The sequence below is a fragment of the Monodelphis domestica genome, chromosome 5 (assembly GCF_027887165.1).
Source record: "Monodelphis domestica isolate mMonDom1 chromosome 5, mMonDom1.pri, whole genome shotgun sequence".
NCBI lineage: Eukaryota > Metazoa > Chordata > Mammalia > Didelphimorphia > Didelphidae > Monodelphis > Monodelphis domestica.
Window position 1 is genome coordinate 288,087,932 of NC_077231.1, and position 25,489 is coordinate 288,113,420.

The window sequence follows — 25,489 nt, forward strand, 5'->3', positions numbered from 1 at the left end:
TTTTGTTTTGGTGACCATAGTCTGCTTCTCTGCACCCATCTCGGTCAACATCAAGCCCCCTTGCCTTCCTGTCCCCTCTTGCCTAACTTATTGTGCCTTCTACTGACCTTCCCCAGGAAGTCATTCTGTGGATATTTTATATTTACTTCTGTGTGGAGGTGTTTTCTTCCCAAGGAGAATGGGAGCTCCTTGAAGCCAGGAATTCTTTTATCAGGCCTTTGTTTTCCCAGTACTTAGCAGAGAGCCTGACACACAGTGGGTACTACTAACATGCTTACTGAAATGATTTTTTAAAGGTCTAATATAATGAATATTAACAGAAGTTCTGGATCATCTAGCACCTCCTAGTTTGTCTTTTTCTCACAATAATCCTGTAAGACAGGTACTATCACTAGACAGAAGTGGTATCTAGCAATGTTCTCTAAAAATACTCAATGTAAGGGGCAAGTTAGGTAGATAAGACAGCCAGGCCTGGGGTCAGGAGGACATGCTTCAAATCTGGCCTCAGACACTTCTCAGCTGTGTGACCCTGGGCAAGTCATTTAACCTCAAATTCTAGCCTTTGGCACTCTTCCATCTTAGAATAAATATTAAGACAAAGGGTAAGGGTTTAAAAAAAAAAAACTACTACCCAGTAAAAAACTACCCATTATCATTGATCATACTTCACACCGTCCTCTCAATTCTGTTTTCCTCATGTAGGTCTATGTGTGGTCTAGTTGATAGACTTGGAATTAGACCTGGGTTCAAATCTACTTTTGACACTTCCTAGCCTTTTGACCCTCCATAAGCAAGTCACTGTTTTTCTCCGGGTCTAGTTAACACTTCTATCAAATGGGGGGAGAGGGAGCAGGGGGGAGGGGGTTGGACTAAATGACCTCTACTTGGGACCCAGGAGAGAAATTGTCCTGTAAACTATTTCCAATATTTGGATACAATGATAGATAGCTATTTCCTCTGGGTAGACCTGGGGCTCGAATTATGCCAAATAGGTAGAGAGAAAGGATGGGGCTAGCATCAAATAAAAAAGAATTAATTTGGTGTCAGGCCCTGTGCTAAGTGCTGGGGATACAAATACAAAAAGGGAAACAGACTCCACCCTCAAGAAGCCTTAGGCCCTCATTAGGGCGAATAACACACAGATGAGAGGGGTGCTTTAGGGTCTGGGAAGTATGTCTGGAGAAGGGAAGAGCTGATTTAAATATTGAAACACATATTTTATGCCAAAAAGCCTCTCTCTGACATGGATTCATCTTATGGTAAGTCAAGTCCCTTGTGAAAAAGTGAAGGCTCAAAGTGTTCGGAATGCACTGGAGCAGAATTTTCCAATGCAGGTTTCCAAACTTGTCCAGGGCGGACAAATATCTGTCCTAACTCTAATAAGGAAACATTCCAGTTTCATTTTTAAGCAGAGCTTTGTTTTTCTTATCAGCTTTGTCTATATTTGTCTGCTCTCTATGTGAAGATGAGTCAAGGCTGCTCAATCCATTCTGACCATCTTTCCTCACCTGTGATCAGATCTTGGTCAGTGGATTATCAAGTCGTGTCCCTGGACTTCCACTGTCCATTTACTATCTTCCCTCAGAACTGTGCCTTACTAAAGTTGCCAAATTAAGCACTGGGCCAAGTATTGAGGCCCTAAAACAACGATAATAGACATAACAAAAATCAGGCAGTGTAGTGAAAGTACAGTTAATGCAATCTGCCTTTTTTCTTTTCCCTTTTAGATCTTTCTAGAGGCATCTGTGTTTGTGGTGAAACACTATATTTGCTGGAGGCAGATACATCTGTTCTAAGCCCAAGAGAGAGAGAGAGAAAGAGACCCAGCAGCCTCCTCTCACTCCTGACCGACTCCTTCAGAGGCCTTTCTGACCTCCTTTTAAAGAGAATTTTCTCCTATGTCACTTCCCCTAAGTTCTCACATCTACCAATCACAGTAGACATTTTCACAGGACTGACCATTCTTAATTCACATCTTCTTTAGTTCTCAACTTCTCTGGGTAGACTAAAACTTCTGAGTAAGTTCACAACTCTTTTCCCCTTGCAAGTTTGCAAGTTGCCTGACCTTTTAGTGATTAATTTGACCTTCATAGATACTTAGCACCTTTTTGTATTAGATCTAAAAATAGACTTAGCTTAAGACTTTTGCCTCACTATAAGTATGAATTAAGTACTTTTTCATTGTTCAGTAAGGAGTTTTACAACTTTATCTTCCCCTAAAGTATGCTTAAGTATGGGTGGAGTAATGTTAGAGTGCTCACATTCCTGATCAAGTACCTCCATTGTTTAAAATGGGGTATGGTCTTAACCAAATGTTCTAAGGTAGAGTCTGAGAATCTTTATCATTCACAAGTCTGAGAAATTTTAAGATTCACACTATATATCATGTATCCAAATTGCCCCATCAGAGCAAAATAGCCCATATTATAAGTATCTGTCTCTTCATGATTGTAATGGGTTTTTTCTCTTTCTTTTGCTTTATAATTAACAAAAGCCTCTGGTGAAAGTGACTTCAAGCTTTTTTTGCTTTTAAGTCTACCCCTTTAAGAACTGCCTCCTCGCTTCAGAATGAGTGGTGTTCTGATAGGCTGCTTTTGTTATTAGGCAGCTTCTCAGCCCCTCCCCAAGATGGTTACCACTGTTTTCCCCACAGGTTTCTCTCTGCTACTGAAGTGAATCTTTACTGATATCACTTCCTTTCTTCTTTTTGCTTGAAACTAATCAGGTTTGGAAACCTAGTTGCCTTAGCCAAAACTGTTAACTTTCCACACTATTCATACTTAATGCCATGCTTACTCTTCGTAGATACCCTTCCTTAGAGGTCCTGTTGAGCTCTAGAGCTAGATGATCTTGACTACTGGGAAGGTCGACATTTGGGGTATAATTAAGATGGAATGGGACTCCCACACACACACACACACCTTCCATTTGTCCCGTGTAATGGCCCATCCTTGGAAATAGTTACCTAGGATGAGTAGAAACTGCTTGGTAACTAGGGCCTACATCACCTGACATGGATCCCCAAATCCTGTCTTTGTGAGAGTTCTTGGAGGTTCGGCAACAAGTCTTAGTTCATTCCCACATCACATGTAGTCTTCTGACCATGTTTTCTGAAACAAAATTGAGGCATGTGGCCTAAACCCTCTTAGGACTGTATTTAAAAAAAAATGAGGGGAAGTTATGTGCCCCATCAGGGAAGCTTGGACTTTCGGTATGGAGAGAGGGAAAAAGAACCCCCTTCTCAAAGCAGGTATCAGTGGAGACAGCAGATGTAACAGGTTAGCTCAGAGAGAAGAGTGGGGGTTTAAAGATTTTCCCCCTTCTGCCTTCCCTCCTTAGCTAAAGCTGCTCTCCCCAATTCGCTCTTGTCCCTCTTGTCCCCCCTCCACTACTCGCGACCAAAAGGTCATCCCTTGATTCATTCACTCACACTCAGCTTGGATAACAGATAACTTTTAATGATAACTCAATCAGATAATACAAAAAGAATAACAGGCAGGGAAGAATGGGAAAGGGAAAGGGGGAAAAGGGTGTCCCTGTCTCTATCTAAACCCTTTCCCCTCCCTCTTTGAGCTTGGGGGGAACTCAGGCCTTGGTAGCCTGAGCCCCCTAAAAGTCTGGTTGATTCACCCCTGGGCAACAGGAGCTGAGGTAAAGTCTGCTCAGGTTTCTCTTCAGAAGTCCCTTCAATTAGGAAGTGTTGGGGGGAAGGATTTCCAGTCACCAGCAGGAAAAGTGGGTAACCCTCAGGAGAAAGTCTTTTTTCCAACTTCTCTCTTCAGCTTCTCAAGACTGAGCGCTCTCACTACTCTCCCAGTCAGTGTCTTCTCTTCCTCTCAATTTCACTCCTGGGGCCCCTCCCTTGTCAAGGTGATCAATTTCACATACTCTTCAACCTGGCACTTTTCTCTAGTGCTAGCCTCTGTCACAAATCCTCCATTTCCTGTTGTTTGTGTGGTGCCACCCTGGCCCACACCAGTTACTTATCTTCTATGTCTATTCTAATCTATCTATGCTACTTATTGTTCCCATCTAACCTCCCCCCTCCCAAAATGATAAATCTTATCTTAATCTGTCTATTTGCTAATCTAAATTCCTATCTTATGCTAAGACTGAGTTGTGGGAAGAGGGTTAGGATTATGTGCCAACAAAATTTTTACAATATAACAATTTCTTAATACAAAAGTCATTTCTATTGCAATCAATATAAAATTTAAATCTTAAGTAAAATTGAACTATCCTATGCCTTATATAATGCTAATTCCAATGTAGCAATTCATAACATTTATAGCTGTGTATATATATGTATATATATATACACACACATATATATATATATTAACTTGCATCTAATGAAATCTGATTTATTACCCCTCTAATTACAATATTCCCTTTTCCACCCTAAACTACTCTATCCCTGACTATTAATGGTTAGTATTTTAACTCTCCTTTCTATCTATATTACTGGATTAGATCATTATGCTATACATATATGCATGTTTGATATTGGTACACATTTACATATGTCACATGTTATTTAAATATATATACATATATATCCTCTGGTAGTAGAGATTTATTTACAGATATACAATTTATGGGTTGTCTTTATTTACGGCACAGCCCCTAATGTCAGTATAAAATTTGTCCATGTTCTAGATATGTCATGGTGGATGCATATTTATTCCAATGTGCATGTGAATGTACTTCCCTATATGTAAAGTTAATGTGATTGGTGATTAATATCACGTGACCCATTTTCCTGAAGTTCATTCCCCATAATGCCTTTGATTCAAAGTTCTTTCCAGTTGTCCACGCATCTTCCATCCTTTGGTATTGCTTGAAGTTTGTCACAGGTCCAGGGTGCCTTCTTCTTTACAGGATACATACTTGCCTGTTGTCTCACCTTGAAAGATGATCTACAGGAACATGTGTGTAAGATTAACGTGTGCGTGCATGTAAGAGTGAATATTTTGATGAATGTGAGTGAAAACTTTATACAGGATGTTTGTGCCATCCTCATGTGTGCAAGTGAGATTTTTTTTTCATGTAATGAATGTAGGTAACTTTTGTAATATGCAATTGTAAGGCGATTATTCTATTCCTATGTGGTTGATTGTAGAGGTTAATGATATTTTAGTCTAGGCTTGAGATTGAAATTTGTATATAGGTTTAATAATTCTAAGGGATTCTAAATCCACCCAAATAAACTCCAGGTTCCGCAAGGAACCTCTTCTCCTGTGTTTCACAGGCTATACTAATCCTTCCTGATCTAACGCAAATTTATACTGTCTTGGGCATTATTCTGTTCCAGTTTCATTGTCTCTGTTCAGTATCTCTATTTCTTCTTGTGCAATTTTGGATTCATAGGCTTTATGTTTATTTATCAGGGGTTGTTCTTGGGGCATCTATGTTTGAACGGATTCTTGGGCTTCCATTAAGTTGTCTTTCAGTGTGTTATCATGGGCATAGTGATATTTAACATGAGATGCATGAGGCCAAGAATCTTTTCCTACTACTTTGATCGATGTAGGAGTGGTGAGAGCTATATCATATGGACCAATCCATCTGGGCTCTGTGGGTTTGTCTTTGGCAAAATTTTTACATATACTTTGTCCCCTGGTCTTATGTTATGTAATGTGAAATCTAGTGAGACCCTTTGCACTAGTAGTCCCAGCCTTCTCAGTTCTTCCAGCCTATTTTGTATCTGTATCAGATAGGTGTGCAACTGGCCTTCCCCTCCCAGCATGGAAAGATAAGATGGTTTAGTGGTTCTTCCTATCCATACTGGCTATCTGTACAATATCTCATATGGGGAAATATGTAAGTCTCCTCTGGTTTTTGTCCTCAGATAGAACAGCACAAGTGGAAGAACCTCTGTCCATTAAGATGAGTTTGGGCACAAAGTTTAGCTATTGTGGTTTTTAACTCCTTATTCATTCTTTCCACCTGTCCTGAACTTTCTGGTCTATACGCATTATGAGAATTACCCTTTATTCCTAGAGACTTATACACTTGTTGTAAAATGCTAGATGTGAAGTGACTTCCCCTGTCTGGGTCTATGGCATTTGGAATGTTGTATCTAGAAACTATTTCTTTGAGCAGTGTTTTCATTACCATGCCAGTGTTGTTTTTCTTTGATAAATATCCTTCTGTCTATCGAGTGAGTCTGTCCACTATGACTAAAACATATTTATATCCTCGGTCCCCAGGCATGTTAATAAAATCAATCTGCAGACACTGAAAAGGTATAAAAGCTAGGGGTTGCCCTCCCAATGCCTTGCATTTGAAATGACCTTGATTAAACTTTCTACAGATGTCACATGTCTGACATATTCTTATAGCAGTTGTTGATATCCCTGGAGCTTCCCCAAACCGGCGGACCTTATCCAGCATGGATTGCACTTCATAATGGCCTCTGGAGTGAATCATATTGCATAGATGCTGGTACAGCCTTTTGCGCAAGATGGGCTTTCCTCCTTGTGATAACCAGATTCCTTTGACTAATCTGGCTCCTGGATGTTCTTGCCATGACTGAATCTCCTCTTGGCAGTATGCTTGTTTGAGATCGAGAGAAATTCAGAACATGGATAGGACCAAATCTGGCAGCGAATCTTGCTGTTACATCTGACCTGTGATTTCCTAGGGATACCTCGCCATTGCCAGAGAAGTGAGCCTTGCAATGGATCACTGCCACTTCCTTTGGCAAGTTCACCGCTTCTAAGAGTTGGCTTATGAGGTTCTCATATGCTATCCTTTTTCCAGATGTTGACAAATCTCCTATTCTTCCAAGTTTGTCCTGTGGTAAATAAAATTCCAAAGGCATAAGCTGAATCCGTATATATATTCACCCATTTAACTTTGGATTGCACCAATGCTTCTATGAGGGCTCTGAGCTCAGCTCCTTGAGCACTGACATGACTTGGTAACAACACATGCCAGAGGGTTCTGTCCCCCTTCACAACTGCAGCCCCTGTGATTCTTTTGCCTTTGAAAACATATGAAGAATCATCCAAATATATCTGAAGGTCCGGATTATTGAGCGGAGTGTCCTTCAGATCTTTTCTGGTTCTATGTACTGATTCTACAGTCTGTGTGCAATCATGTATGGGCTTTTCTCCCAATGGTAGGTGGGGGATTAATGTGACTGGATTCAATGGTGCATATCTATGCAAAAACAGATTGTCATTTGCCAGCAAAATGATTTCGTACTGAGATAGCCTTACAGATGTGAATGCATGCCTACTCTGTGATTTTAGCAATTTTTCTAGCTGGTGTGCAGAGTAAACATGAAGCTTGCATCCCAGCACTAACTCATTAGCTTTTTTAACCATGAGGGCAGCAGCAGCAATGCTGTGCAGACAACGCACCAAGCCTTTTGCCACTGAGTCCAAAATTTCACTGTAATATGCAATAGGTCTTAAACTCAATCCTAGATATTGGGCTAGCAATCCAGAACCTATGCCCTTAGCCTCATGGACATATAGATGAAAATCTTTGTTATAATTTGGAATGCCAAGGGCTGGAGCTGTTAGGATAGTTTGTTTTAAGGTGGACAGAGCATGTAGATTTTTTTTTTTTGTAAGCTTCAATGGCTCCTCAACTTCATCTTTTGTCAGATCTGTGAGACACTTGGAAATATGTGAATATCCTGAAATATAATGACGTGAGAACCCAGTAGTGCCCAGGAATGCCCTAAGTTGTCTTTTTTTGTATGTGGGGTACCTAGTTTCTGTATATCTGCTATTCTCTTACTGGATGTTTTACTGGTGCCCTTTTCCAGGATAAAACTTAGGTACTTGACTTTTGGGAGAACCCATTGCAACTTTGTTTTTGAGACCTTATGTCCTCTTTTGTACAATTCAATTAGCAGCCTCTTTGAGTTTTCTAGGCATGTTTTTGCATCAGGGGATTCCAGAAGCAGATCATCAACATAATGCACTAGCTTGTTGTGTTTGAATTTTATATTTTCTAGGTCTCTTTTCAGCAGTTGGCAGAAAATCGATGCACTCTCACAGCAGCCCTGCACTAAACGAGTCCAGCAGAGATGATTTTTCTTCCAAGAGAATGCAAATATATTTTGGCTATCGGGATGGAGAGGAATCATAAAATATGCATTGCTTAAGTCAATTACAGTATACCATAATGCATTGCTAGGAATCTCAGAATTAATGTCAATGGGAGATGGTGTGATGGTATGGGTTTTCTTGATTATATTATTGATTGCTCTGAGATCCTGCACAAATCACCAATTTACTGTACCATCAGAATTTGGCTTGCTCTTTTTAATAACTAGTATTGGGCTATTATATTCTGACACTGTGTCTCAATATGCCCTGCTCCAGAAAGCTGTTGATAATAGGTGTTATGCCTTCTTCAGCTTCTTTGCTGAGCTTATACTGAAGGATCTTGGGAGGTATACAATCTTTGACTTCTATCTTTACTGGTTGTACCGATTGAATCATTCCCATATCATTCTTATGTGTTGCCTATACACTCTGTGGAATGTCTGTAGGAATGTCATAAAGAGATGCAATAGCCTTCTGCTGGTCAGTGGTCTCATCAAGCTGTCCCAAAAATAATAGAAGATAATATTTCATGGATTGTTTTGGTAAATGGAGGTATATGTTCCCTGATCGCTCACATTGTAAAGGTGCTCCAATTTTACAAAGAAAATCACGTCCCAACAGGTTGTCTGGACATCCTAGTATTAGGAGTGTATGGTCAATGGACAGTGGACCTAACATTACCATCTTAGATTTCAATTGCTGGACTCATTCTATCTGTCCTGTAGCATCTGCCACTGAAACCATATCCTCTATCGTGGTGTCCCCTGGGAATGACTTTAATACAGATTTGGCTGCCCCTATATCAATGAGTGTCTTGTAATTTTGATCTCCCACTTTGATCCATACATATGGTTCCTATATGTTGTAAACCTTAAAATTTCTTAGACTTATGAATGTTGGAAATTTCCCCATTGGGAAATTTCATACTTGAAAAATTTCCTACTGATAGTAAGAACTCTATTGGAATGTGAAAACCCTTGGCATGGGAGGGTCCTTCTCCCTACTTAAGACTACTTTAGGACAGAAACCTTTTGCTAAACAATGGAAAGGGCTTTGACCTATGCTTAAACATAGAACAGGAAGTTCTTTGAGTCATGATTGATTTTAGAATTGATACAATAGAGATACTTGGAATGACAGAACCAGGTCTTGGAACTTACAATCTCTACCCTACTCAGTCTAACAGGATTTAGGAAGGGCTGCAGCATAGATCAAGATTTAATTATTTGAGAATATGACCTACAACAGACATGTGCAAAGGAAACAGACCTCTGGGCAGTCCTGGGTTAAGCTAGAGCCACCATTGGCACAGGGGAGACATTGACAGTGATCGGTAGATGTGAGAACTGAGGGGAGGGGACTTAGATGGTTTCCTTAAAGATAGCGGGGTCTGAGGAGGAAGGAGGAGGTTTTGCTCTGAGTGAGGTGGCTCTGAAGGAGGACTGAGGAGGTTGCTCTGTGGGAGGACCAGGAGAGAAGGCTGGTTCTGAAGGAGAATTCTCTGGAAACATTTCGTGAAAGGAGGCTCTCTTGAAGGTGGAGCCTGAGGTTGGCATGAGAAGCCTTACCTAGAGAGATCTTGGGTGAGTGATAAAACCAACTAACTGATTTATTCATTCTTATTCCTTCCTTACTTTCTCTCTTTTTCTATTGATTGATCAGTGTATTATAAATTAAATTTCTCTATAAAACCCAGTTGGCTTGGGCATATTCATAAATTGGGAATATATTCCCTGGCAACCATCTTATATTTATATAAAACCAAGACACAGTAAAAAACATATTTCAGAGGTCATAATTGTTATATATTTCCCTTGCTCCCAAAACATTTTAATTATCACAATGTCTGCCTCATATTGCAAACTAGCTATTGTGTTTACAGGTCTTGGGAAGTGGGACAAAGTCCATGGCTCTCAGGCCAACCTTGGCTATCTCCTGTTACCATACATCCTCTGATACTATATCCCTGAGGGTTCAACTCCCCAACATGCCAGTGGACTGGCATCACATGGTTTCTTCCATTATGGCTTCCACATGCCTCCTCCTTGAGTGGGGTTCATTTCTTTTTTTTTTTGGCTGTTTAATATGTATGTTTTATTTTATTTTATTTTTAGTTTTTAAAACATTATTTTATTTGGTCATTTTCATACATTATTCATTGGAAACAGATAATTTTCTTTTCCTCCTCCCCCCCCCCCCCGCCACCCCTCCCCTAGCCGACGTGCGATTTGTCTAGGTATCTCATGTGTCCTTGCTCTGAACCCATTTCCTTGTGGTTGGTATTTGCATTAGGGTGCTCATTTAGCGTCTCTCCTTGATCGTGTCCCCTCAACCTCTGTAGTCAAGCAGTTGCTTTTCCTCGGTGTTTTTACTCCCTCAGTTTGTCCTCTGTTTGAGGATAGTTTTTTTTTTTCTCATAGATCCCTGCAGATTGTTCAGGGACATTGTAAAGCCATTAATGGAGAAGTCCATTACGTTCTCTTGTACCACAGTGTGTCAGTCTGTGTACAATGTTCTCCTGGTTCTGCTATTCTCACTCTGCATCACTTCCTGGAGGTTGTTCCAGTCTCCATGGAATTCCTCCACTTTATAACTCCTTTTAGCACAATAGTATTCCATCACCAACATATACCACAATTTGTTCAGCCATTCTCCAATTGAAAGGCATCCCCTCATTTTCCAATTTTTGGCCACCACAAAGAGTGCAGCTATGAATATTCTTGTACAAGTCTTTTTTCCTTATTATCTCTTTGGGGTACAAACCCAGCAGTGCTATGGCTGGATCAAAGGGCAGACCGTCTTTTATCGCCCTTTGGGCATAGTTCCAAATTGCCCTCCAGAATGGTTGGATCAATTCACAACTCCACCAGCAATGCATTAATGTCCCTACTTTGCCACATCCCCTCCAGCATTCATTACTTTCCTTTGCTGTCATGTTGACCAATCTGCTAGGTGTGAGGTGATACCTCAGAGTTGTTTTGATTTGCATCTCTCTGATTATAAGAGATTTAGAACACTTTTTCATGTGCTTATTAATAGATTTGATTTCTTTAACTGAAAATTGCCTATTCATGTCCCTTGCCCATTTTTCAATTGGAGAATGGCTTGAATTTTTGTACAACTGGTTTAGCTCTTTATAAATTTGAGTAATTACACCTTTGTCAGAGGTTTTTGTTATGAAGATTATTTCCCAATTTGTTGCTTTCCTTCTAATTTTAGTTACATTGGTTTTGTTGGGCTTCATTTCTTAGAGAAGATGGGGGGTTGATACTGAACCAAAGTCCCTTATGTTTGTCTTCACCTTCCAAAGTCTCAGGCTACCTTGTATTAGGCACAGAGGTATCTTCTAGAATGACTGAAAAAGGAAGTGGGATGGCTGCAGAACAGATTGGGAGGGCTGAGGAGCCCTTGCAGGGCAGCAATGACCCGCCCAGAGACCTCGAGCAGGGCTTCTAAATCTCTGTCTTGGGGCCCTGTGGGAGTCTGACAAAATCTAAATGCCTATTCTCAGAATCAAGATTTTAAATGCATGAAATAAGATGCATAAGATTATGAAGGTGACCAATTGTGCTGAAACACTAACTGAATATTATTGAGAAAAAGTCACAGATGCAGGGTAAGAACTGCTGACCAGAAGAAGGCCTCCACTATGGGGTGGGGACCAATCATGGAGAATTTAGGGAGGACACTGACAAGGTGAGGATGGTCTGTGCTCTGAACCACTGGAGGAAAGATCTTAATTTGTAAGACGGTGGATCCCCTGAAGAATTAAATTCCTAAATGGTGACAAAATGCATGTTTTATATAACAGTGATGATAGAGCCTAATTTGTAACTGTGCCCCTTTGCACCATATAGCATTATTCTGTGAAGGTTAAGGCATGTGATCACAGTGGCGAGACTCAAGGTGTTCTTAGAGGCTTCCGAAATTTGCTCTGAAGAAAAACTCTTGGTACACACAGACCCTCTTTCTTATTCACAGTTTCTCGAAGCACATACTCATTGACCACTTCTTCAAAACCTGCTGCCTGGAAGAGCTGAGCCAGGAACACTAGAAGAGAGAAAGGTACACGGTACTAATCCTCACTGCCTAGACAGCTTTTCCACCATCTTATCAGGCCAAGCAGAGTGGGAAGCTAAGACGTGTTTCCATTTTAAACAAGGGAATATTATAAATAGTTTAGATACTCTATGGTAGGGTTTGCTTTATTGGAAAAGGGAAATAACATGATTCCCTTTCCTATATGTTTGTTGTTTTTATGCCAACAAATGGGAAACTTTAATTCACAGGAAATAGTTTTCCTCTAGAGGTTCATGAGCTGAAAAGGACCAGAGAACATATCTCAAATTCATTTAAGGGATAATTAAATGACTTTTCCAAAGCCACACAAGTTATAGGTAGCAGAGCCAGAAATTAGATAAAAGTTTCCTGACTCCAAGTTCTGAAGGGTTTCAATGACACCATATGGTCATTCATATCTCCCAGACCACACATTTCTAGTCTACAGCGGGATGGCTCCAAATTCCATGTGTCCAGTTTAATTCAATTCAACAAACATCTAAGGAATCTCTACTTTGTGCCCAGCAGTTCACTCAAGATTCCTCTAAGAAGCCTAAAGAATGATTGAAAAAGGAAAAAAGGTCTGGCTGCAGAATAGATTCCTAAAGAATCAAAGGGCAAGTGTTTATTGAGCCCCTGCCACATACCAGGCAGGCAGGCAGGCACCAGATTGAACAATACATAACGTCCTTAGGTTGAATGAAAAGGAAAGATATGAATTTCAAAGTCCATTGTGTTCATGAAAGAGCTATGTACCATTGACTACTCTACTCTGAGCATCTTGTTTATTCTACTACTCAGGGAGGGGGAGGAGGGGAACCCAAGTCAAAATCCTAGTGATCAGATCATGTACATCATAATAAATCTTGCCTCATGAAGATGGAGACCAAGTCCCAAGTACAGTCTGCCACCAGACCTAATCCAATGGCCCCTTGGAGTGTCCTGGCTCTTTAAAGTTTGTTAACTGGGCTCCTTCCTTTCGGAAAGGAAGCAATAAAGTGGTTTATTTCAACTTCAGATCTGAGTTTTCATGCAAATTTTCCTATACCTAAAAGGGCAGGCACACTTCATCATCAAAAATCCTTCCCGAGTCTGTTGTCCCCTTCAGCTCCTAATTAAATGTCACAAATCTGATTATTACTGCTCCATCTCTTTCCTTTTTGCACTGACAAGCTTTTTAAGAAGCCACCTGTTTGCATTTTTTCTTTACAACTTTCTCCTAAACTCCTTTAAAGTTGGCTTATGTCCCCCAACCATTCTGCAGAAGTTGTTCTTTTAAAGTTCACCCCTAACCTGCTTACCACCAAACCTTGAACCCGTTTCTCCATTCTCACCCTTCCTGACATCAGTTGCATTTGTACCTGCTATTCCCTCTCTGATACCTTCTGAGGTTATCCTGATTCTTTTGCCTTTTTTTTATTAAAAAATTTAAACCCTCACCTTCTATCTTAGAATCAATACTGTGTATTGGTTCCAAGGCAGAAGAGCAGTAAGGGTGAGGCAATGGAGGTTAAGTGATTTACCCAGGGTAGTATAGCTGGAAAGTGTCTGAGGCCACATTTGAACTTGGGACCTTCCATATCTAGGCCTGGCTCTTTATTCACTAAGCCATCTAGCTTGTCCCGCAACCTCCTTTATTAATGGACCTCTCACCATTCCTTAGCTCAGCATTTAGTCCTCAGCCCCTCCACTCTTCCTTTTCTCCATTATCTTACTCAGAAAGAACATTCACATTCATGGCATCTACAGAAACTCCTTCCAAATTCAATCCTGTCCTCTTTCTAGACCTTTATCTCGAAGGTCTTCTAGACATTATTATCAGATGTCTTGGTTTCACCTCCAAAAATCAAGCTCACTCTCTTCCCTGAAGGTGGCTCACAACCACCATCTGCCACCCTCATTCCTCCTTGCATGCTGTTGAAAATCACACAGTCATGCCACCTGGGTCCATACAAGTGTCTGTGACATTACCCGGGCTCTCACTGTCTCAAGGTAATCCTTTTACACCTCTCTAACTGACTTGCTTTCCTACTCTCCATAGTGGCCCCTCTAAGCCTTCTCACACCTCTTCAAAATTCCCATGGCTCTCCCCTCCCCTCAACCCTCTCAGCCAAGCCCTCACCTCATGCCTCACTAAAAAAGGGGCGGGGGGGGGGGGAACAGGGGACACACAGACATTTGCTTTCCCTCCCTCCTCCTTCTGACACATCACTAAAATGCCTCCCATAACTTCCTCCTCTTTCACTCCACTTCACATGAGGGGTGACTCTCTTCTTTGACCAGGCAAACCCCTCTCTCTACATGTATGAGTGATCCCAAACACCCTATCTTCTCTGGCAGATTTTAGACACACGTACATACACACATGCGCACATGTGCATGTGACATAGCTATTTGTGTTGGGACAGATATTGATATAGGTCTTTATATTGTAAAAATAGACTCAAACTCTGGACTTCAATCCCCACAAGCCCTTGCTCCACTTCCCCAAAATGCTTTATAATCTCACCGAATTCTCAGGTGGGCCGAGATTGAGAAGGGATTTAACCTGATTGCAAAGGCTTTTTCTCCCTTTTGGACTTCCATTTTGGGGCAGACGCAGCTCTTCCATGATGTGAGATTATATTGTCTAGGCCTCTCTGGCCTAGGCATGTGTTTCTTATCCTGTATTTTCTTTAATTCTTAATATTCAATAAACCTCTAAAAATATAATACTCCTTGCAGAGAGAAACTAATTTCTACCTGCCTCAGTCTCCTCAGTCTCCCCTAAATTTTAATCTTTACAAAATCTCTATATCTTGGTTTTGCCTCCACTAATACCATCAAGTCTTTGAGGGAAGGGACTTAGTAATAAGTTTCCACATTTCCCTATATAACTAGTACAGTGATGTACACAACAAAGGAGGTAAGGAAATATTTCCTGTTTGTATTTCTTGCATGTGTCTGGCTTCTGTTCCTACAACCAGTCAAAGTGGTAACATGCTGACGGGTGCCCTTGTGAGGGGCTGGGCTATCCTCAACCAATGAGCCATAAGATCTGTGGAGCTTCATTCCAAAGTTATTTCTCACAGCTTTCTCTTGCCTCCAAAGCTCAGAGCTCAGTTAGACATGCAGACATTCTGCCTCACATTTTGTTATGAAACACAAACATTTCACTGATTAACCACTGGTCCATATGGACAATTTCATGTTCTATTTGAATGTCAGGTCTGTACAAACCACTTACCCATAAACTATCTCTGACAATAACATCAGAATGTTATAATTCATTGAACGACTGCACACTGACCCAAAGCCCTTTCATTTCTCTCACCATCAGTAAAGAAATAGGCCCTGGTCCCATCTTGCCGGACGTAAAAGTTTTCTCCCAATCTGTTGGCAGCTTTAAACCGAAGCATTGCATGATCATTCAGTCCATAGTCTCGAAACAAGACACATTTCCCTGGTTTTAATACCTAGAAAACACAAACATATGTTGCAGATTATTCCCACATAGGAAGTAAAAGCTCAGTAAAAACAATGTCCACTGAATGCTCTCTAGCTCAGATACCACCAAGTTAAGCTTGTCAAAGTTCTAGGCTGAGCTCAGCTGGATTATGTGTATATAAATAAATATATAAATAAAAAAATGTGTATATAAATAAGGGAAAAGAAGAAGATTGCTGTCTAAGCCTTTTTTTAGTGGTCATTTCTTTACCTGTGGACATCTAAAAGAAATGACAAATCACAATGCTGGAAAAAATCTAACTTCAAGGCTTGGCCTGTAACATAGTTTCCTTTTTACAGTTATTTCTTCCCCCTCCCCCCATCCTTTTAAACCCTTATCTTTAAGCTCAGGCCCACCTTTATATTCCTGCAACTAAACACCAACCACCAACCCAACGCACCACCTGCAAACAACTCACACAGCAGCCAACTTCCCTGAAACTGCCAGCCCTGTCAGCAACTGATCCTTTACCCAACTCACGCTGGCCCCCTTTTATCCCCTTCTCCTATTTCACTTCCCGTCTCCATCATTCCCCACCTCCTGTCACTATGGGGTGGTTAATCCCTATACATCTCTATGGTAAGATGACCTCCAGGTTCCCTGTTAAATTAAAAAAAGAATAAAGAATTCCTTTTTTACAGCTATTTTTCCCCACCCCACCCCTTTTTAAACCCTTATCTTTTGTCTCAGAATCAACACTAAGTATCAGTTCTGAGGCAGAAGAGAGGTAAATGCTAGGCAGTTATGGGTTAAGTGACTTGGCCAGGGTCACACAGCTAGAATGTGTCTGAGGTCAAATTTGAACCCAGGACCTCCCATCTCTAGGCCTTTAGAGATATTTCTGAAAAGAAAGGTTTCCTTTCTCTTTCAAAAGTCAGGTTCTCCCAATTGTCAACAGAGAATCTAATTCATCTGTTGTTGGCCTGAAGCTGACCAACTTCATACTCTGGACCAAAAGGCATGCAAGTTTCCTTTTAAGATCTGAAATCCATTACCCTATGTCTACTTGGGAAATATTTGAGCTCTTCTTTGAAGTTTATCTTTTAGATCATGAAGTATATTGTATCTGAATCAATTATTCTATTTACAAAAATTGATTTGACCCACATCATCTCCTAAGCAAAGTTCAAGACAGTTCCTGTCTTTTAGCACACACCTTATAGAGGACCAGAGGAAAACACACGTCCCTGAGGGCTCTCCAGGGAGTGATTTCCAAGGCACCCCCAATTCAGGGTCTCATCTACCTTGTAAACATTTTGCAAGACCAGGTGCATCTTGTCAGGGTGAATAGCAGAAAGCACAAATATCAAGGTGACAACATCAATGGAGGCTGCTGGGACATGTTCCAGGAGATCATCTTGGGTCAGATCACAATGGAATGCCTTACACCTTGATGTATCATACAGAGAGTTTTGCTATTGAGCAGAGAAAGGAGGAAAACACAGCAATCTGTTTTATAATTAAGTCATACCAGCATATATATAAATAAAACTCAACAAACATGTGTTGTGTCACTAGATGGGAGGCATTATGCTAGCCACTGAGGGAACCAAGTCAGAAATGAGACTATCCTTATTTTCCTGGTAAGGACCCAAACTGAAAAGGGATATCCTTGCCAACCGTGGGTCCACCTCACCAAAGAGCATTCCTTAATTTCATGAAAACATGGCAGCAAATGAAACTCTTCCAAAGGGAATAGTAACTTTGGTAATACCCCAGGTATAAGTCAGGTGACTGGCCAGATGGCATGGGCCATTTCATTATCTTATGGATGATGCCAATCATTTTATAACACTACAGAACTGTTTTGTGACATCATAATGGTTTGGTTAAAACACAGGTAACTAATATTATTGGGAAATAAATGTCAGGGCAAGGTTATACAGGATAGTCCATGCTGCAGAGCATGGAGAAAAGATTAGTTGATGATTAAACAGATAAGGTGCCAATCTCTCACAAAGTAGGTAGCTTTCAAATACTGCCAGAAATCACAGGTTCTCATTTCTGCCCTAAGCATTTTATTTATAATAGAAGTCACTACATTTAAGCACTGATACAAATAACAGGATTTAATTGATATATGTTGCATTTTACTTTGAGGCCAACAGACCTTGAAAAAGATATATCTTATAAGCCTATAGAAGAAGGTAAGCTTTTTAGGGGCAGGAAATGTGGGCTTTTTCTTTGTAACCCTACCATCTGGCAGAGTACCTGGCACAAAGTAAGTACTTAGTAAATGCCCAGTAATTAACTGATACAGCACCAAAGTGATAGTCAAAAATGATTCCCTATTGTCCGGGCTTGGCTATTTAAGGGCTGACTATCCCCTGAAAAACTGTCCAGGACGCTCTAATTCTTCTATCTTTTAAGTCATTTCACTGTTTATTAAAACCTCCACTAGAGGGTGGACAGAGGAGGAAAGAAAGGGGTTTACAGTAATCTTAACCAGTTTTACAATTTGTTAGAAGTTCTGGTAGCCCCTTCCCAGATAAATACAGCTGGCATGAGTGGGTGATCAAACAAATAAGGGAAGGTTGGGGGGGGGGGAAGAGAGAAAGAGAGAGAGAGAGAGAGAGAGAGAGAGAGAGAGAGAGAGAGAGAGAGAGAGAGAGAGAGAGAGAGAGAGAGAGGAGAATGAGAGGGAGAGGGAGAGGGAGAGGGAAAGGGGGAGGGGGAGGGGGAGGGGGAGGGAGAGGGAGAGGGAGAGGGAGAGAGAGAGAGAGAGAGAGAGAGAGAGAGAGAGAGAGAGAGAGAGAGAGAGAGAGAGAGAGAGAGAGAGAGAGAGAGAGAGAGAGAATTGAGAGATCATGTCTTTTTCCCCATCCAGGTTTGTAGATCCCTCCATTTAGGAGCCCTGGCTTTAAACCGTGCCATAAAACACTTTTTTTTTTTTTTAACCCTTACCTTCCGTCTTGGAGTCAATACTGTGTATTGGCTCCAAGGCAGAAGAGTGGTAAGGGCTAGGCAATGGGGGTCAAGTGACTTGCCCAGGGTCACACAGCTGGGAAGTGGCTGAGGCCAGATTTGAACCTAGGACCTCCTGTCTCTAGGCCTGGTTCTCAATCCACTGAGCTACCCAACTGCCCCCCATAAAACACTTTTTGTCAGGACAACTTACAGCACTGTAAAGTTATACTTTTATTTTTCCCTCTTTTTCCCCCCTTTTACAGTTTGAAACATCCTCTAGGCAAAGATGGGCCCAGAGGCTTCATTCAGAGCTCAACACTCTGAGAAGGTATCAAGGCAAACTTTCTCTTCCAGGTGATAATATTCTGTCCTGCTGAAGGCCCACACCATGATTTTTACATCTCTTATCCTGCTGCCCCTCTTTAAACCCTTACCTTCCATCTCAGAATCAATACTAAGTACCAGTTCCAAGGCAGAAGAGCAGTAAGGGCTGCTACAGATAAAAGAGTTATTTGGCATAAACTGTGACAAATAAAAGAGTGGTTGGCATAAATTGTGACCGCGGAAATATGATTTCAAGACATTGTCTTGAGTTAAATCAAATATAAAGTGGTTGCCAGGGAAAAATTCCCAAATATGAAATATACCCAAGTCAGGTGGGTTTTTATGGAGATTTTAATTAATACAAATAAGGGATTAATGAGAGAGAGTAAGAGGAAATAATGAGAAAGGAGCTATGCCAGCCTAGGCTTTAAGCCTTAAGAGAGATCAGTCAGTCTTTAATCACTCACCACAAGATCTGTCCCAAGCAAGATTCTAGCCAATTCAGCTTTGGCAAACTGAATTTTTTTAGAGGCCTTTTCTGACCTCCTTTTAAAGAGAATTTTCTCCTATGTCACCTCCCCTAAGTTCTCACATCTACCAATTATGGTAGATGGACAGACCATTCTTAATTCACACCTGAGTAGACTAAATTTTTGAGTAATTCACACCTGAGTAGACTAAACTTTTGAGTAAGTTCACACTTCTTTGCCCCTTACAAGTTTGCAAGTTGCCTGACCTTCATAGGTACTTAGCACCTTCCTAAAAACAGACTTAGTTTAAGGCTTTTGCTTCACTATAAGTATGAGTTAAGTACTTTTTCATTGTTCAGTAAAGAGTTTACAACTGTATCTTCCCCTAAAGTATGCTTAAGTATGGGTGGAGTAGAGTTCTCACATTCCTGATCAAGTACCTTCATTGTTTAAATGGGGAATGGTCTTAACCAAATCTCCTGAAGTCTGAGAATTTTTAAGATTCACAGGGCTAGGCAATGAGGGTTAAGTGACTTACCCAGGGTCATACAACTAGGAAGTGTCTGAGGCAAGATTTGAGCCCAGGACCTCCCATCTCTAGGCCTGGCTCTCAATACACTGAGCTTCCCAGCTGCCCCCCTAAATTAAAAATTTTATAACATATATATGTATGGGTGTATATATATATACACATACATATATATGTTTTGCCAGCCATAAGAAGAAAATGATTGAATATTGAAATTGTCATTTGTTTGGATCTTTAGAAATATATTTCTGCATAATGAGTAGAGTATACTGTGGTTCATTTGAATTCCATTCTAATTTTTCATTGATTTTCACATCTGTTCATTCATTTGCCATTCACCAAGATGGAAGGAGAGCCCTCTGTTGGGATGGTAAGCTGAGGCTAACAAGATAGAACTAACAGGGAAAAAAGGAAACAGATTGGAATTAAAAAAGCCAGCTCTGGGGGGAAGAGACTAGAGAACACTTCCAGAAGGGGATGAAACTCCAGTGGACATCTGGTTCAGCCCTAGGCAGTTTAGGTAAAAGGAGACCTAGTGGGCTGAATGGACCACAAGCCCATTGTGTCAGCAGAGTGATGGGTGGTCAAAAACTGAACCCATCTAGGATATGAACCCAGGTTAAGTGGATTAATATCACTATATCAGTGGTTCTCAACCTCTCAATTTGTCGCAATGAGAATACATAATGCATATCAGGTATTTACATTCTGAATCATAACTATAGTAAAATTACAGTTTTGAAGTAGCCACCAAAATAACTTTTTGGTTTGGGGTCACTGCAACATGAGGAACTGTATTGCGGGGTCACGGCATTAGAAAGGTTGAGAACCACTGCACTACATGAATGAACAGAGGTGACAGGGATTAGCTATTGAGGATCAGAATCACCCCAACCCCAGTTTCTATTCTGCAGCTTATACTCAGTGAGAAAAGTGCCAAACTTAAGGAAATTCCTCCAGAAGTGAAGTCAGGGACTCTTTAGATCTTTTCTAAGGATCAGGAGCCTAGTGTCCAGACGGAAGGAAGTCAAAGTTCTATTGTACTCTGCCCTAGTCAGACCAGAATGGCCAGACTGGGTCCAGCTTTTGCCACTCCCTTTTCAAAGGTACACTGGGTATATATTAGCTTGTCCCAAGACAATGATCAGCTTGCGGTAGGACCCAGAAACCATGCAGGCCACAAGAAGAGCAGCTGAAGGAATATTTAGCAAAGGGAAGTGAAGACCCTGCTGGGTCCATGAGAACTTCTTTGTGAATATTTGGAACTTGACATATAGATTTGCGCCCAGGCTTGCCCTGCTTGGCCCTTGAATACAAATTTCAATGCAATGTAAGGTAAATGTTAATAATTAGAGGTGACCTAAAACAGAACAGGATTATGGAGTCTTCACAATCCACTTGTCTGAGATGGCCCAAGAGGGCTTTTTCTTTTGGGTCACAGTAAGAAAAAAATGACTTCTAAAGTCTCTTCTAACTCAGCCATTCTGGGCTTCCATTCCAGTCAGTTGACAGGGGTCATGAGAGTGACACACTGGGTGCCTGAACTTCTCACCTTCATTTTGCCAGATACCAAAAGGGGTCACTAACTAAAAGCTGCAGGTCAGAGAAACAGTATTCCTTATCCACATAACCTTAACTTGTTTTTCCATCCATTTAGTATGAACTGCCAATCAAACTTGTATGTAAATGGGCATTTACCTCCCATGTAAAAAATCACATTCTTAAAGACATATCATCACATATCACACCTACCTTAACATAGTCAATAGCTCGGGGTGAGAAATCACAGGCGTAAGCAAAGATATTGAGATCTTCTTCTAGAAGAGGGAATAAGCAGTTTCCAACCCCACAGCCAGCTTCAAGAATAGTCAACTTCTGATCATCAAACTGGGGGAAAAAAAGAAGAGTGTGCATTGTATCTGAAATATCAACAAGTCAAATGGGTAATTCTCATTTGTTAAAATCAAGATTTTAGGCCAGGAAGGTGGCTTAATAAATGGAAAGCCAGCCCTAGAGATCAGGGGGTCCTGGGTTCAAATCTGACCTCCAACACTTCCTAGCTGTGTGACCCTGGGCAAGTTACTTAACCTTGATTGCCTCGCCCTTACCATTTTTCTATCTTAGAACTGATACTAAAAAAGTAAAGGTTTTAAAAAAATAAAATAAAGGTTTTATTGCTGATTCAAAATAAGTGATAATTTTATATTCTTTTCCATTGTTTTAATTTATGTTAGATTTAGTTTTCCCAGAAGCTACAAGTAACTGGTTTGTCATCTAGCTGTAGTTTTACAGGTCACAAGCACAAAATAAACTTAATAAGATGCCACAAGCTTATGACAGCATTGAAACTACACTTAGGAAAACAGAAGAGACGTCCTCAAATAGACAGGTAAGCATTTTGGTGGTATTGCTGTTCAGTCTTTCCAAACCCGACTGACTCTTCATAATCCTGTAAGCATCTCTGTCCATGGGGTTTTCTTGGCAAAGATAGTGGTGTAGTTTACCATTTCCTTTTCCAGTGGCAAATATCAAGGTGAAGTGGCTTGCCCAAGGTCAAACAGCTAGGAAGTTTCTAAGGTTGGATTTGAATTCAGGTCTTCCTGATTCCAAGCCCAGAACTCAATCCCATGTTATCTACCTTCCCTGTTAAGCATTTAAAGAATCTCAAAAACCTGAAGGTCACTGGTATTTATTTAGCACCTACAAGGACATAGTCAATTAGCTTTCAATAAGTACCTACTATGTGCTAAGTGCTGGCACTTTTAGGTACTCTAAGTGTAATCATAATTTGATGATGACATTTATTGGTCTTAAGGAAGCTACTACTCGTGAACAAAAAAATGTGGTTCCCCAGTGGAAAGCCGATGTTGGTGAGTTGAAGGGAGGTCTCCCCTTTTGGATGACAGAGGGGGTAACCCCAAAATACCTGAGCACAAATTGCCCAGAAAGACAAGCCTCCCCCTAGTTCACTGACAGTAGGGGAAGGGTCTTGACCAGCACTTAGCAATGGCTGATCAGTAACCCCAGAGTTGCTTCCTCCAAACTCACTGAATAAATATTTCTTACAATCTGACTGCAGTATTGATTTAATGAACACTAGATGAATGGAAGTAGGGGGGTCAGTTTGAGGTAAGTGGTGTCCCTATTTCCAAGTCCTAACAAGGTCCTTCGTCATTCTGATTGCTTCAGAGAAAGATCAGAATTTCTCCTCACCTCCCAACTATCTCTCAAGTTAAATTAAATACTAGGGGGTCAAGTTAAGAGTAAGACAGATGCTATAGCCTGAGAGAGGGTCTGGCAAGACCTGTATCTCTCTGTAGATGTTACTAGAGATATCAGGATACTGTGATATTCTTGTTGAGAAGTCCCAGGGCTATTTCTCTTGAATATCTTTCAGTTGGCTCTTGACTGATCTCCTGCAAGGTAAGATACTTCCTCTTACCTCGAGATCAAATCTCAAAAGCCCAGACTTCTTTTGGGAATTCTCGCAGGTCACCATTCTTCTCCCATGCTCCTCTCTTCCAACGGTCTTTGCCTGTCAATCATTTCTTTCTTCCAGCGTTCCAGCCTTACCTCTGCATGCTGCTCTTACACTAAGATACTCTACTTTAGAATCTTTGTAGGAAAAAACAGACAGTCTCTCCCTCCCTCTAAAGAGAAAACAAAGGGGACAGCTGGGTAGCTCAATGGATTGAGAGCCAGGCCTAGAGACAGGAGGTCCTAGGTAAAAATCTGGCCTCATTCACTTGACCCCCATTGCCTAGCCCTTACTGCTCTTCTGCCTTGGAACCAATATACAGTATTAATTCCAAGATATGGAAGGTTAGGATTTTTTAAAAAATAAAGAGAAAACAGAGGTAGAAAGTCAGTTACAGAAGTCAAGACTTGGGTAGGGTATATAAGTCCCATTTCTAAAACATGGGTCCTATCATCTGGATAAGTAACTTAACCTTTCAACTGTTTCATACCATAAGTTAGAGAGAAGATGTCTGTCAGCATTGGTTTTCTCACCCAGAAATCCCATCTACCCATTCAGGCCTTAATTTTTCTTTTAAGAGGCAACACTAAGGGGCAGCTAAGCAGCTCAGTGTAGACAGCCAAGCCAAGAGACATCTGCTCTCATAAATGAGCTAGCTGTGTGACTCTTGGAAAGTCACTTAACTCCCATTGCTTAGTTCTTACCCTTCTGTCCTAGAATTATTAGAACAAAAGGTAAAGATTAAAAAAAAAACAATACAAGCTGGTTTACCTCCCGACAAGCCCTCAGTTCCTCAAACTCTCTGGTGGTCCAGTGTCTGTCTTTGAAGAAATTGGTACTATTTCTTTTGTAAAACAGGTCCCAGTTCTTCTGGGCCTCCTTTTCCAGTTTTGCTTGTTTAAAGGCAGATACAATAGGCCCATCTCTGCTTTGCCTTGCCTGTTCTTTAGAACAAAGAGGACTAGTCTCTCCCTCTTTGGATGAATCCTCCCCATTGATGAGTGTTACTGTGTGTAACCTTGTTAGAGAGTCCTTGTCCTTGTCATTTCCAGTTGAATCCATCTTTCTGAAGCCCTTTATAGGATAATTTTTTTAGCTGTGTTTCCCCATATTCATTTTCAGGAAGTCTATTCTCATAGCTCAAGCAGCATTAGGTGCTAAAAAAAAATGAAAATGAGAGTACAGTGATAAATCCAACATTTTATGGTAGAAAATGTAAAAACCATTTATTTAGTTCCTACTATGTGCTAGGAATTTGTTTATATAATTTTCTTTACATTCACCCAATGAGAAAAAGAAAGAAATAATTGCAAATTGGGGGGTGACTCCCCAAATTTCCCTCAGTACTCCATACCTCAGGCCCCCCACCTTTCAAGATTAAGTACCAAGGGAAACATTGGGGCAGTTGGGTGGCACGGTGGATGGAGGGCCAGGTCTAGACACGGGGGTCCTGGGTTGAAACCTGAACTCGGACACTTCCCCAGCTGTGTGATCCTGGGCAAGTCACTTAACCCCCCACTGCCTGGTCCTTATAACCAATACACAGTATTGATCCCAAGAGAGAAATCAAGATTTTAAAACAAAACACGAGGCATTGGAGACCCCAGGTCCACTAAAGACCTTGGCCTGAAAATAGAGAAGAGATGATAGCTGGAGGCCGGTGTCCCATCTTGAGGTCCCAAGGCGATTCTCCCACCTCCTTCTCCTCCCTTGGACGGGGCAGTTCCGCCCTCTAGGGTAGAAGCTCCTCCCCGAGGGCGGGGTGGGGAGGACTCCAATCAAGGGGTTACTGCTCTTAAGATAGGAAGGCAGGACTTCTACTCGGTTCTTCCTCTTTCCGCCCCATCTCGGGACTCCCATCTGTTTTTACAAACGGGGAGACTGAAGCCTTGGGGGAAGGCCTGGAGGGCGGAGGTTCCATTGCCTCTGGATGTCGCGGGCTTTCTCCTAATTTCCCCATCCATAGAATGGTTATGAACACCCAAACTCGCACTACTTACCTCACTGGCTAGTGGTGAGGAAAGCACTTCCGGACCGGTGGCGATCGAGCTCAGCGTAGGTTGGGTGGGGCCAGGGGTGCACAGACAAGACCCCGGACGGGTCGGGAAGGCGTATTCCCATTCCCACCCCAGTCTGGCACGCTCTACTTAAATCGCGGGCAGACCG

The 25,489-nt window shown here is 41.3% G+C and overlaps 1 protein-coding gene across 2 annotated transcripts; it reads right to left on the reverse strand.

Moving 5' to 3' along the window:
• Window positions 1-3,439: 3,439 nt before the first annotated feature.
• On the reverse strand, window positions 3,440-25,463 carry METTL6 (methyltransferase 6, tRNA N3-cytidine). Of its 2 annotated transcripts, XM_001379928.4 has the most exons (6): window positions 25,324-25,463; window positions 24,095-24,480; window positions 21,598-21,732; window positions 16,860-17,030; window positions 15,442-15,583; window positions 3,440-12,119 (listed from the first exon to the last, which is right to left on the reverse strand). In XM_001379928.4, exons 2-6 carry the CDS (start codon window positions 24,383-24,385, stop codon window positions 11,971-11,973), a joined length of 888 nt encoding a protein of 295 aa, XP_001379965.1. In that variant the 5' UTR covers window positions 24,386-24,480; window positions 25,324-25,463; the 3' UTR covers window positions 3,440-11,970. The 2 variants fall into 2 exon arrangements, with proteins under 2 accessions (XP_001379965.1, XP_016281927.1); XM_016426441.2 differs by lacking the exons at window positions 24,095-24,480; window positions 25,324-25,463 and adding an exon at window positions 23,288-24,006.
• Window positions 25,464-25,489: the final 26 nt, after the last annotated feature.

Excerpts from the sequence above, each read along its gene's own strand:
- METTL6 (XM_001379928.4), bottom strand. The coding sequence starts at position 24,385 with ATGGATTCAACTGGAAATGACAAGGACAAGGACTCTCTAACAAGGTTA. Across the intron at positions 17,031-21,597 it reads GAGCTATTGACTATGTTAAG|CAAAACTCTCTGTATGATAC; the intron begins GTAGGTGTGATA and ends TCTGCTCAATAG. Across the intron at positions 15,584-16,859 it reads TCTTGCAAAATGTTTACAAG|GTATTAAAACCAGGGAAATG; the intron begins GTAGATGAGACC and ends TGTGTTTTCTAG.